Source organism: Sceloporus occidentalis, unplaced genomic scaffold (assembly GCF_023333645.1).
Source record: "Sceloporus occidentalis isolate IW3139 unplaced genomic scaffold, rSceOcc1.0.p SCAF_5, whole genome shotgun sequence".
Lineage (NCBI taxonomy): Eukaryota > Metazoa > Chordata > Lepidosauria > Squamata > Phrynosomatidae > Sceloporus > Sceloporus occidentalis.
In genome coordinates, this window is record NW_028316985.1 from 65,883,890 (window position 1) to 65,898,570 (window position 14,681).

General features: G+C 38.6%; 1 protein-coding gene across 5 annotated transcripts in view; it reads right to left on the reverse strand.

Annotated features, from left to right (window-relative positions):
• The window catches only part of DOCK4 (dedicator of cytokinesis 4), a 311,504-nt gene that overhangs the window by 84,707 nt on the left and 212,116 nt on the right, over positions 1–14,681 (reverse strand). For all 5 annotated transcript variants that reach the window (XM_089524305.1, XM_089524307.1, XM_089524306.1 and 2 more), the window contains exons 24-26: positions 11,979–12,106; positions 8,341–8,475; positions 3,452–3,550 (exon numbers count right to left, since the gene is read on the reverse strand). In XM_089524305.1, the coding sequence (XP_089380431.1) occupies positions 3,452–3,550; positions 8,341–8,475; positions 11,979–12,106 (362 nt within the window). The remainder of the gene's footprint in view (positions 1–3,451; positions 3,551–8,340; positions 8,476–11,978; positions 12,107–14,681) is intronic.

Here is a 14,681-nt window from a genome sequence, read left to right on the forward strand (position 1 = left end):
TTACCACTGCATTTGCTGTTAAGTATGAAGCCTCCGAATAAACTGCTCCTGGAATACTTTAACTTCAAATAGTCTAAACTGTATGTGTGCATGTATTTAAAGTATATCCCATGTTTTTCCCAACAGGAGACTCAAAGTGGCTCACAATAGGAATTAAAACAAAATGCAGTTAAAACAATGGCTAACATAACATTTGAAAAAACAATTAACAAAACAATCATAGTACTGCAGAAATTTTTGTTCTTATGATTTCACATTACTTTCTCCCCCAACAACATCAAGGTCCAAACTAACACATGTGGTGTTAAATGTGTATTTGTACTCAGCACGTATGATTTTACAGATGTAAATATCAGTTGCTAGGCTTATATGATAATCACTTGGATCTCCTATGAAGTAGCTTTTTTTCACTGGAAGAAAATCCCCATTGGTACAATTTTAATCAGGACTGGAGGAAGAAAGAAAAGTGTTAAGCTCACCCTCCCTACTTGCTGTAATCTATATCATCATCACCCTACTCACACCAGGTAATGTTTGTGTTTTAAAACACATGCACTTCTAGCGCCAAGCCATATTTAATATTTTGTCTAGTTTGGCCCTTAGCATGGACAAAGACGCTACTATTATTCAGTACCTAGACTAGGTTGTTAAATGCAAATCTTGATATTGGAATAAAATCTTGGCAATTGAGCCAGTTTTCAATAACCGTACCAAGGCGTGATTTACTTTTTACAAGGTTTCTGTAGTAAAGCAGTTAAATCATAACCTAACAGTGGGCAATAGTTGTTCATTGCCTTTTGTCCAGACAGCACTTAATTCGTTTTCAGCAGTCTGACCTCTGACCTTTCTCTTGTGTTCCTTAATCAAACTGAATTCCTGTGGCTGTTCCAACAATTTTGCATCCCTGCAAATATGATTTTTCTATGTATCCATTACATGTTAAAAATGGGGTTACTGAACTCTGAAACTTTAATGGGGGGAAAGCAAGCTAAAAGGAAAAACCCTCATAACACTGGGGATACTTTTGAAAGAATTCTTCAGAGGGATTATGCAATTCATCACAACCAATCTCTGCTCAATACTGATTTAACTCATCAGATATCAAGACACAATTGTTGCTGTGTGAAGTGATGGAGGATGGTAGAGAAAATTTTAAGGATGCCTTATGTTGTTTTCATTATTAAGGCTACTCTATATTTTGTGGTTTCATATACTGTACATTGCTTTAACATGACGTAAAACAGGGAAAGTGCATGGAAAATTTACCAGCAGGAAAATTCTCCCAAGATATTTGTAAGCTTAAAAAAAAAAAATTGACTCCATCAATCTTTGTCTCCCACTCCCTCTTGTCTTCTCTCTTCATTTTTCTATTTTGACACAGTTTTTCCCGTACATTTAATTATCTCATAGTACTGGGAATGGCAGTTAAAAAAAGACCCATTGAAAATCTGTGTTTTTAGTTGCTTAAATAATCTAAAGAATTTGATGTTTCAAAGGGTGTGTGTTGAAGGCAGGCTAAATATATAAGTAAGGGTTCAAGGAGAAAGTTAGACCCAGAAAGAATGGGATGACCGGGAGAAGGATGACCAGGCTTATGAATCTTGGATAGGACATAAAAAACAGGAACTCTGTATGTGCACTGTAAAGAAAATCAATTATTTTATCATTAATATAATCTATTTCTCTGGTTTTCTGTACAGTAATTTTGATAATGAACTGAACAGATTTAGTAGACGTTTGTTTTAAAGAAATATAACGAGATCTATCACCTAATTGTTTACGTATTTCAAAAAGGCAATCCTGTTTATCCAAAAGGACTATCAAAATTGCATTTTGCGATTCAGTGTCACCTTACCCTCTACTTACTCTAGACACTTTCACTCTTTATGAAAACTCTAAACAGAATACAAATAATTATTTCTGAGTAATGTGTCAGGGTGAGTCAGGGTCACTGTTATGCACAGAAAAAAATCCAAAAATTCCAGGTTTGTATGGATGACCACAAGGAAACTCCAGCTTAAAGCACAAAGCTTAACTTCTCTTCTTTCCGAACAAATACATTCCAGGACTAGCTTCTTCTATAATAATAGAACTGACAGACTGAAATAGAGTAAGTGGTGCATATATTGTGTGAACATCAATGTCTGCTTCAAGAAAACAAGCAGGGGGGGGGACCAACACTTTGATGGAATATGATTCCTGGAGGCAGAAATCCAATATTGTTATAGCTTATAATAAAATCATGACATCATAATGAACATAATGATATCAGTTTTAAGTCTGGTGAAGGGCAGTCTGTAACAGTTAGTCTGGAAGATGCTTAGATAATATCCACCCTCTGTGCATTTCCAGGCTTTTAGTGAATGACGTCTAGGATCTATAGGGTTTCTTGAACTGCAAATAAAATGTGTGCATGTACTGTCCTTCTGCCACTGAAGCTATTAATATTGATTCATATGTGAATACTAAGCATGATTTAATAATATTCTGGAGCATTTCATTCGGCAGATGCTGAACTTCACTACAGTATTAGAAATAGGCTTGGAATCTTCCATGAGATGGAAAATACCTTACAAAAAAGCAATGCTGCATTGTTTAAATACTTGTTCCCTAATCTGGGAAGAAAATGCTTGTTTAAGTAAATACAAAATGCATTCTTACCAGAACCTGGAATGATTGTTGGTATTACTTCAAAAATAATTCATTTTTATTGAGTTTTAAAAAGTAATTAGTCACCATTACTCATTGTTTAGAGACTGGTATATTCATAGTGTGCTGCAAAAATATTACTTTTTATTTACTTTTCACTTGTATTTTTTAATATTACATGTAAAATTTAAAAATGATGGGGAAAAATTCCCCAAACACAATGGTTTGGCATATGAGTAAATGTTAATAAGTTGTTTCACACACAAAGTAAATATGCTATCTGTCTTTTTTTTCTCACAAAAGGACTGTCATTATGTCCTCATTGCCTATCTCCAAAGTATTGTATCATACATATCTTTATAATTATATTACTTCCAAGTTCTAATTCTTATCATTGAGCTCTCTACTTGTATGAATCCATGAATTATTGTTTATCATACCTTTAATAATTTCCAATATAACATAGCTATTGTTTTGAATCATTATTACCTTGTCCCAGTGAGATCTGGCAAACTGGGGGTTTCAACCTGAATCTTCCACAACCAGTCCAATGCAATATACTGATCACGCCAAATGAACAAGAAAGCATAGGTTTGCAGTTCTCCACTAACACTGGGGGAAGAGAAACCCATCCCAATGAATTCAAAGCATGCTAGATACCCTTTAGAGTAAATAAGCTCCTTTCACTTTCTCTAGACTATAGATGTTTAATTCAATGACCATGTGAGACAGAACAATCATGACCAGGAGAGGAAGCAGCAACAGCAAATATTTACAAGAGGCAACATGTTTTATTACTTACTCTTAGCTCATCCTTTGTCTTGAATCTGTCAAGAAGTTGCTGGTAATGTCTGTCTGTCATTTGTCGTAGCAATGACAATAGACATGAAACAAATTCTCCCTAAAATAAATAGATTTTTGAAAAAATGAAAAAAAATTACATCTAAAATGGAGGACAATTGATAGAAAGTGCCTCTGAAAAGAATTACTTTTAACCACACACTTTCCCCCTAATCATAAGGTATTGTTTCCTCTGTGTTTAAGGAACAATTCACACTTGTCAAGATACAATCCTTAATGCATTTACTTGCTTGGGAGTAAGCCTCACTGTACACCATGTTTGTTTGTACTTCTAAACAAACATAGGACTGAGATATTAAAATTCCATTTATTTGAGTTGTTCCGTTTCTTCTAATTTAAAAAGCATTTCCATGTTGCAATCGTAGGCACAATTTCCATACTGAGCAAATAGCTTCCTGTGTTCTTATCTGTTCATTGCCTTTTAAAACAATGTTAGCATGACACATATGCCAGTAGTGATGTGGAAGCTGAAGTGAGTCTCTTGCCATATGGAAGCAAAAAGCCCATTTTTAAAAATTTAAAAAGCCAATTTAAATGAAATGAATTATTTTCATAACTGTAATCTCAGTACACATGACGATTTATTATCATTTGGCTTGAAACCCAAGTATGTAACTTACATGTAATACAAAAGGGCATCTCTTGTATCTGGAATCCACCAGAATAAATGCAACCTTATCAGAATTCAGAAGTAATCATGCTTTTTAGTTGTCTTGCTGATATGGTATGACAGCGTTTATGGAATGTTTTAGGTTGTGATTATGCACACCTGCTCTAAGTCCCATTGAAAGAGAGATTTGCTTCTGAGAAAACAGGCACATTACTAAGCTGTGTGTTTAATTAAGGCTGCGCAGCATTAGCCTTGAACGCTGTAATGTCAGAATACTCCTTTCCTTAGCCTCGTTCCCATAGCTAAACCACCTTTTTTTCTGAATTTGGGACAGAAATTCAATTCTGATATTTCAGTATAAAGTCTGATATTCCACCTACATGTCATAAAATGTACTTTTTTTTTGTTCATTCTGATAAAATTGAAATAGTTCCTAACGACACATGGGGCAGAACCTACCACCTACACTAAAATTGGGTGGTATCTTTCTTCACAAATAACTCAAGAGCATTTGGCTCAGTATGTTACCACAAGCAAACATAGTACTGCATGAACTTGCTACATAAGAGTATATAATTGCCTTATGCTGTGCAATGAGTCACTTAAAAATTAAGTATTTTGATGTGGTACTTGAAACTTCCCTGCACAATGGCTTGCTAGATACTGTGCAAGGACCCTGAGAGACTACTTTTTGGTATTATAAATGAATAAGGCCTTCATAGCGCTTTGTGAAAAGCAAAGGCATGGGCAAAGGCAAGCCCATTAAAATGAAACTTGTTCAAACTAAGGCTATACTTAATTCCACAAGCCATATTTCAACACATAAGTATGGGAACTGTTAAATCAAAGTCAATGAACTGGCATCCAACAAGGCTTCAACAATAGGAAAAATGAACAGTATTGTAGAATTTAGCAGTATTGAAGATTTTCATAACTTAAATATAAAGAAGTATGGAATTTTATAAGGACATTTTATCAGAGCTAGAGTCTGCTCTTAAAGACATCCATTAACTCTATCAATATTAGTTTCTGGTAGAAATGAGTGAAAATTAAAATGTCAGGTTGTACTAGATTATCTGTAAAATATTTGTCCTCTGATTAACATATCCTTTAGAGTCTATTAGTACAGGTCAATTTTTTTCATATTTTTATAAAGCTTTTTTTCCCAACGACTCAGTGAGGGAAAAGCAGGATTAATACGGCTGCAAATCAAAGAATGAATGTGCTAAATGTATCCCTCAAAACTTTTGCTGAATGAACAAAAATAGGTCACTTGCTCTTTTAAAGTTCTTATGTGCCTCCCACTGTGTAAAGTTCCTACTATTTTTGACAAAAGCAGAGCACAACCTGACATTATTTCACTTACACGGTTTTCACGCTGTTCTTGAAGAGATGAGATTTGAACCCTCTAACTCTCATTAACCACAATGTACAACTGAATGAAGAACTTATTATGCTATTTATACCTAGGGATAAAACTAGTGGGATACATAATGTGGGGGATAAACGAATAGTCTCCCAACATTTTCTCTTTAAAAAGAAAGATAGTTGTAAGAGCCACTAGACCAAATTCAGTAGAGGAACAGCAGGCAGAAAGGGGAGCTGTTTGACATTTTCCTATTTGGAGGATCTGTTCACTGAAAATTTCCCCTGCCCAAGTAGCTGTTCTTTCTGCAGGAGAATGACCCCATACTTTTTCCTCCTGGTATGGGGAAACAACTGAGGGGAGGAAGAAAAATGGCAGTGATGGAAATCATTTAGAAAGAGGAAAAAACATTTAGGAAGCATAGAAAGGCCCCCTCTGTCGCAACTACCTCTCCTCTGGCCTCAGAGGAGGAGAAGGAAATTGGGGAGGGTACAGCGCCATCATGCCTAGGGCCAGAAGGAGATGAAAAAGACACTTCTCCATCTCAACTGCCAATGTCTTGGCCTTGGAAGGAGAGAAGAACCAGCAGTATCTGCTGGACTTAATTCTCTCTCCCACTGCCATTTCCCTTCCCTTGTGTGTCATGTTTTATTTAGATTGTAAGCCTGAGGGTAAGGGACTGTGAAATTAACAATTTGTAAACTGCTCTGAGAGCCTTTGTGGCTCTTTGTGAAAACACAATCAGTTCTATGTGTGTCTCAAGAACTAGAAAGCCTTGAGGATACAACACAGACATTCATGCTCATTGATATTCACAATTTACTACCAAATTACAGGAACAGATGATGAGGAATGGCTATTACTTTCATGTCTTCTTGATAGAAGACATTCAGCCAATGATAGCTGGTGGCTTTTATGTCACTGGGATAGTGACATGATCTGCTGCTCCAAGATTTAGCCTGAACTTTAAATAACAGTTTTAAAGTGTGTTGAAACCAGTTCCTGAAATAGGTTCATCACCTTGGATAGCTTCTTTCAGTTTCAGACCAAAATGTGGAATGCATTCACCACCTCACTCACATGGCTATGTGCATCTGGCGAACTAGTGAGGGATACATGATGCTAAACCAGGAAAACCCTTATAGCTGTTTACTGCTCTTTCAGTCTGTTCCTATTGCAGTTTATTCCTTCTTAGGAAAACAAAGAGGTTAAGAATTGAGTTGGTCCTGCAGATTAATAGGCTGGGCTTCTCACCAGCCCTCTCCATCACCATTAATTCTGAGGGAAGATGGGAGAGCTGGTCCAACAACTTCTAGAGATTCATCCCTGTTTTTATTCTTTTTTAAAACAAATCCTTGTTGTGATCCAGCAGGATTCTTTTTATATTCACAATGTTACTGGTTAAAAATTAAATTCATATGAATATTAACTATATTTCATTGCAGAGCCAATTTATACCCATTTTGAGAAGCATCAGTGGCTTAGATGAAATCTTAGTTAGAGGAACCACTAATTTGTGCTAAAAGCAGCCATAAGAATTCTTAAAGCCAGACAACAAAGAGGAACAGGAATTCATATATGAAAAGGGTTTAGTATTAGATTAATGAACTTGCAGGCTTTTTCTCACCTCATTGTGTAAGGCTTTAACTGAAGCTCAGCAGGCTCTTTTTGTTCTAGAAGCCAGGTCTGGCAGACTGCTTTGACCTAGCAGCTTTCAAGGACATTTTTAATCCAGCCATATGTTTTGGGAAACACTTTTTTTGCTGAAAAATTTCCAGGCTAGCAGGAAGCTCTCAGTGACCTGCCTCAAAGAAATACTAAAACAAATGCTCTGTCTGTGTGGTCTAGTTGTTCTGCTGACATTAGTTCAAAGAAGCTGAAGTTAATTAATCCTTGCTTAGCCTCATCTATGATTTAGACCATTTCAAGGTGATATAGGGTGCAACCTACAATATAGGTTACAATGCACAGAGAACTTACTTTCAATCCTGGAACTGAGAACATGCAGAATGAGGCAACTGATACAATAAAATCCAACATGTCAGTTGATGCAGGTTCACCTCTGTTAATTTTAATATCTGGGGGAACTTCAGGGGTGTATTTATTTATTTAAATGTTTGTTTTTCTTTGAGTGCCAGATCGGGGCCGCAGCAACTGCGCACCACGGTCCTGATCTGGCATTTTCCAGCCCAAAAAGAAGCAGCAAAATGCCACTCCTTTTTGGGGCAGAAAAAATCTGCCCTGTCCACTGCGGTGGCATATCTTCTGTGCTGCTGTGGTGTGCAGCATCTGAATGCCGCATTGCTGGAACACTGCAATGCTGCCCGCAGTCTGGTTGGGTGGGCGGCGTGACACCAGCTTGGGGTGGCGTTCGGGCATGCATGATCTAAATGCTACACTCCCACGCTGCCTCCAAGCCAGCACTTAACTGCCGGTCTGTTTCGGTCCTTAGTCTCAAAGATCTTTTCATGCCAATATTCCAGACTAACATGGCTACGTCTCTGAATTCTACCTCCTTCAAATATGGGCATCCCAAGCCATTTAGGACTTTGAAAATCATCACTAGCACCTTTAATTCTGACCAGAAGTAGATTATTAGCCAGTAAAATACTTTTAAAATGAATACTATGTGATTTTGACACTGCTGTGTTTCGTGTTAGTTCCAATGTTGGAATACAACAGGAAGCCAAAATTCACATGGACGCTGCTTCACTTACACATTAGAATATGCACGCACACACATTTTGGAGCAAAATCTTTTTCTTTCCATTTTTATGTACTCAGACACATTAGAGAACGGGAGGAAACTGTAGCCTCGGTATGTACAAGAAGTTATTTTTGCTGTAACACTTACAGTAACATCCTGAAACTGTAGCCTTGTCGCAGACCCTGCTGGCTGAGGGCGGCTTGTGATCTCTAGGATGGTCCTCAGCAGCACATCTAGCAGACTACTGACAATGACATCTATTTCTTCCAAAACTGACTTTTCCTTTATTTTAACAACAAGAAGAAACTGAATTAGTTGTGTTACTTAAGGAGCATGTTAGACATTTCATCTTGGGTTTACCAACTGCTGAAATATACTCAAACCAAAAACTTCCTCCTGGCTTTGACAGGCTTCCCATTCTGACTTAACTAGCTGGTATTTTTTTTAAAAAGGAAAAAGAATTATACATGTAAACATTTGACATAATTGCCCACAATAAAATCCCTTTTCAGACTTTCAATGTGAGTGCAATGACCAAAATCCAACTTCCTAACTATAGTTTATTCTTCTATGTTTCAACATGTTTCCAACTTATTGCAACCCTAATGCAAAACTATTGCAATGTTTTCTGGGGCTGAGTGTGACTTGCCCAAGGTCTCCCAGTGATTGAGCAGAGAATCAAACCCTGATCTCCAGGGTAGCAGGCCAATGCTCAAACGACTAAACAATGCTGGCTCTCACATTAGGCCCATTGAATCAACAAGTGTTGACTTACTATTTAGCTAATGAATGCATGTATGTAAGAAGGCAGGCTCCACACCAACATAAGCTTACTCATTAGAAAGTCTGTACAAAGAGAGATCTTGTAGCACCTTTGAGACTAACTGAAAGAAAGAAGTTGCAGCATGAGCTCTTGTAGAGTTCAATCTACTTCCTCAGATGCTTTTGGTGGAGTGGAAGGGACAGACATATATATGCCATAGGTAAGTGAAAGTGTCAATGCAAATTCAAAATCCTTTGGGTATGGAAATGAAGTAGCAACTCCAGTTTTAACTATGGTCATTTGTGGACAAAAAGATAGCCATTGGATATGGAAATGAGTGTAGGATGCCCCCATCATGATAGGGTCAGATAGTGTTGAAATGTGTGTAGTGAGCCAAGAAGCCATTGTCCCTGTTCAATCCATTGCTGAGGGATTGCAGCTTATGGATGAATTCCAATTCTGCTGTTTCTCTTTCCAATCTACCTTTGTAGTTCTTTTGTTCAAGGTTCACTGTTCGGAGGTCTGAGATGGAATGCCCAGGAAGACTGAAATGTTCTGCCACCGGTTTTTGTGTATTTCCATTCCTAATGTCTGGTTTAAGTCTACGAAAGCTCATGCTGCCAACTTCTTTCTTTCAGTTACTCTCAAGGGTGCTACAAGATCTCTTTACATACTGATTCTACAGACTAACACAGCTATATGTTTGAATTCTACCTCATCAGAAAGTCTGTAGGGGGAGCCTCCATATGCATCTGTTCTAGTTGTTCTGCTGACATTAGTCATCCAGTTCAAAATACAGGACAATATGTCTATATGGAGCAGAGTATGCTTCTACAGTGCTGCTTCTCACATGTTCACTGTCTGAAGAAATCCAGAGCTTTGAAAAATTGCTACTGGGCTACAACTCCTAGCCTCCCCTAGCTGGAGGAATTCTAGGAGCCTGGGATTCAAAAAACCTAACTTTCATAAGATCCAAGAATATAAGGTGATATTTTCCAAGCTAAGTTTCAAAGCCTAAATGCAATTAAAATGTACAAGGAGTACAAAGGCAACACATACACACACAACACAACAGCAAAGACAGAAATAGGTCTGTACAAAAGGAGAAAAGTCTGATCCTAATTTATGAGATCTACCCAGTAAACTATTGACAGTCAGCCTATATTTTGCAAGAATACACACACACACACACACACACACACACGTTTCCTTGAACTCACTAATTTGTCTTTTCCTCCTCTCTGTGGATTGTTAAAGAATGCAAAAGGGAATGCCCTGTGATGTGTTATTTTGCCATTTTCAGACTGGGCTCTACAATTTCTCTCCTCCCATATTCTCAGAGGTGTAGCTATGAGGAGGGGACAAAAATGAAGGCATTGGTTCCCCCAAATAAGAATTGTGCTCCCAAATAATATTTCTAAATGCTCAACTGAGGCTTTAAGTTACTGCAGTGTTAGAATTTTATGTATACAATTATTTTTGGGGGGGGCAATGCCCTCATTTTTCTCCTCTCCCTTATAGTTACACTCTTGCATCCATGCGACTGTGTATTTGTGTGAAGAAGCCCAGTTTTCCATCTGACATGTACTGTACCTTGGCTTTCTCTGTTGGTTGCTGTTATGAAGCAATTTAACAGCCAAGAGTATGAGGAATAAAATATCTGCCAGTATCATTTGTTTGCTCAGCCCATTAACAGGGGATTTGTTTCTCTGCCACTCTGAAAGGTTGCCATTCTTGAATATTTTCAGTTTGACGCAAAAGAATGCACACTGCTACCTGAAAGCAAACTAAAATACGGGTAGGTGGAAATCTAATTCCTGTGTACTTTTAATGTATAGGAGGGCATTTCTAAAAGCATTCCACTTTTATTTGGAAGAAAGGCAGCTGCAAAGTGAAATGTTAACATATTCACTTCATAGATCTGGAATGCACTTTCTCATAAAGATCACTTTCATTAGCAAGTATCAGCCAGGAAGTAGATTTTCAGCCAAGAAGGGTGGGAGGGCAGAACATGAGGAGCATGTTCTTCAATGAGGCCCTGCATAGCTTCTTTTTCTTCAAAATCAATGGCAGGTTTAAGCACACTTTCTCAAAAGCGTGAGTACCTAAAAGATTGCTTGGCCCTTAGAGACAGGTGAAATGAAAAAAACAAAAAACACAGGAGCAGAAGAGGTTATAAAAAGGAAAAAGTAAGGGAGGACAGGATAGCAGTTTGCAAACTACTGAAGAGGCTACCTAGTAGAAGAAGTAAGGAAGTTGTTTTCTCTGGCTATAGAGGGCAGGACTAGAACCAATGAGCAGAAGTCACAGGAAAGCAGATTTGGTTAAATGTTAGAAGGAACTAACTGTAAAAGCCATGAATTTGGCTGTATAGACCAGACTGCCTTGGGAGATAGTGGATTCTGCTTTTCTGGAAGGAATTAAACACAGGCCCCACAGCCATTTTTCAGGGATTTTGTACTTACATCCTTTACTATAGATCCCGCATCAAGCAGGTGAACTAGATTTTTAATAATGTTATGCATGAAACAAAATTTGTGTACACTGAACCATCAGAAAGCAAAGGGCCTGGGAGATTCGGGGAGTTGTATAGTATTCCAAATTCTATTTGTTGTTGGTGGTGGTGTGAACCCTCGAGTTATTTCTGACTTACTATAAGCCTAAAGTGAATCTCTAAGGGATTTTCTTGACAAGATTTACTCAGAGAGGATTTTATTTTTATTTATTTATTTATTGATATGCCACCTTTCAACCAAAAGGGACCTAAGGAGGCTTTGCCTTCCTCTGACACTGAGAGAGTATGACTTCCTCAAAGTCACCCTGTGAGTTTCCATTGTTGACTGCAGATTTGAACCTTGGTCTCCAGGATCCCAGTCCAATGCTCAAACCACTACACCATGTTAGCTCTCCAACTCAATATACAATTTTAATTGGGGATAATGATCTCATTTTGCCCTTTCCCCTCCCCAGTAGCTATACCACTTCATTTTCTTTGCAGAAATATTATAAGACTTCTACTTACAGAACTATTTTTCTTAATGCGGCAAAATATGTTGCTAAGGATGCGTGCGCACATGATCAGATCCTTTTGTTCTTGCAGATGTACGTAGAGGTGATGCAAAACTACTGGCAGTAGGATATATCGGGACTCTGGAAAGAAAGGAATACAGTGTGAACAGTCTACATCTGTGGGATTATTTCTCTCTGCCCATTTAAAGTAATTAAGGAAACAATTCAATCATCTTATCTTTTCAAAATGGAAAATAGTGCAGAGACCTCTCAAGGCTGGCCCATCACCAGACAGACTGAAGCAGCTATTTCAAACATTTCAGGTATCATAAAAGGGTAACAAATTATTTAGTTATTTACTTTGTTATTAAAGCATCTTTCCTGACAGGAGGACAGCAGAAATGCTTCTGGGAGTCTCTGGCTCATGTACCAAAATAAGTTTGCTATTCACCGTTATGTATCTTGGGGTAAGCAGAGTGTAGGTAACAGAGCTTATGGTACATGGGGTCTCTATGTGTGGTCCCTGAAGCCTTCCAAAGACCCCAGACGCCCCCTTCCATTTTCAAATTATTATCAGGATACTTTTTGGGTGATTCTTTGTCCCAAAACTGGCCAAAAGTCCACAAACCACCTGCAAATGTCCCAGCCTACCAGGCAGGTACAGAGAGGAAAATGCCCCCCTTTCCTGCGGCAATTGTTCACTCCTGGCTTAGATGGATGTGAGATGCCATTTGCTGTGGTGCTTGAGGCAAGAGAATGTCTTAGGCCAGCTCAGCACAAGATTGTAATCACCTCATTTTAAAAGGTTTCCATATAGCCTGCCAGATGTGGTTAATATACTGGGCTGGCTGTCATAATGGCCTATTGGTAGGTGCCTATGTATCCCATGAATTCACACATTTCCTCTACTTCTCTAGAGTGGTGATGAGTTGGGACGTTTTTGCTATGCTTCTGAGTATACTGACCTAGGAGCTTATCGCTCAGCATTTTAAACCAGCTTCAGCCTCCCGGAGGTAGGGATTATCGCACACTGAATTGCTGCTGAACCGCCAGACACCATCAGCCTGGGTCCAAGCCGAGTCCAAGCCATGCTCCGCCAGCACTTTTTAGACAGCCGGAAAGCTTTCCAACTTCTAAAAAGTGCTGTCGGAGCACAGCTGGGACCCGGCTTGGACCCAGGCTGATGGCAGCCGGCGGTTCGGCAGCAATAATCCTCACCTCCATCCTGCGTCCTGGTTCCAGCCCGGGAGGCTGCAGCCGGTTTAAAATGCTGAGCAATAAGCTCCCCTAGCAATGCTCTCTAAATGCAGACAAAGTAGGGTAGACTGTAACAACAGAGAATGGAAACAAGCTGCCTTATTTTCACTTACTAGGTACAATCAACCATAGTTGCATGACAAGGGTCTCATCCACATTGCAGAAATAAAGCAGTTTGCCATGACTCAATGCTATGGAATTCTGGGATTTGTAGTTTTGTGAGATATTTGGCTTTCCCTCTCAGCATGCCTCACCAAATAGAAATCTAGAGTGTTTAGGAATGTCCTGAGTTTTGGGGAAGTAATATATCCAGTCTAAGCAAATGGAGAGTGATGTAGGTATCATCAAACAGCTCTACAGTAGCAGAAACCCAGCTTGGTGCTGTGGCACATGATATTTAATCACACCCTCAGCAACACTACTTGCCTTTGCTTTTGGAGCAGAAAACATGAAACCCCCTCAGTGTTATACAAATCTGATTAGCAGGTAAATCTGGTTTTGGAACAAAAAGTTATTTGTCACAAAAAGCTTCTTTTGTCTTAGAAGTTTGAAGCAATCTGTTTTCTCAGCCTACGAATCCTTTCCTTGCCATGCTATTTGCCCATACTCAATAGCAAAACATGTTGTAATATTCTGAAGTGTTCATTTTCACCCTCTGAGACAGGGGAGTTTAATTACATTTCACATCACAGTGAGTATCAGCTTTACCCCAGGATATCATGCTTTATTTTTCCAGACCAAAGTACTTTAGACAATTGAATGAAGTGCTTTCTTTAACTTTCTATAAAGCCAGGGTGGGAAGAGATGAGAAAGGCATTTTTTCCAGTTGGGGCTGATAGAGAGTAAAGCTTTAAAAAAGAGGGGGAGAATGACGAGTCAGACAGGTATTCTTGCTGAGAAAAAAAATCCCCCACATTTCTAGGTCTTACATTCAACAGTGTTTTCTTGAATGGTGTGCAAGGAACATAATGTTGGCTGTGGACTATAAATGGGAAGTCAGCAGTGCACTTACTGAGTGATCCTAGGCAAAATAGGGTCCCTCTCAGCCCTTGTTCCTGAGCCAGGCCAGGTCCAATCTAAAGCATTTTACTGCTTGAGGCAGAACAGCTAATGGCATCCCTTATCCATCCAAGTCAATTATAAAGCAGCCACATTGTTTTGGCACATACAGTACCTATTACTAGGCCTCGTAGGAAAAACTAATAGAATGAATATGAAATTGAAGGCTTTCATGGCCGGCATCCATAGTTTTTTGTGGATTTTTCGGAATGTCTGGCATCTTCTCCTCTCTGAAGATGCCAGCCACAGATGCAGGTGAAACATCAGGAATAAATTCTTCTAAAACACAGCCACACAGCCTGAAAAACCTACAAATATATATATATATATATATATATATATATATATATATATATAGAGAGAGAGAGAGAGAGAGAGAGAGAACCATCTTCTAATAAGG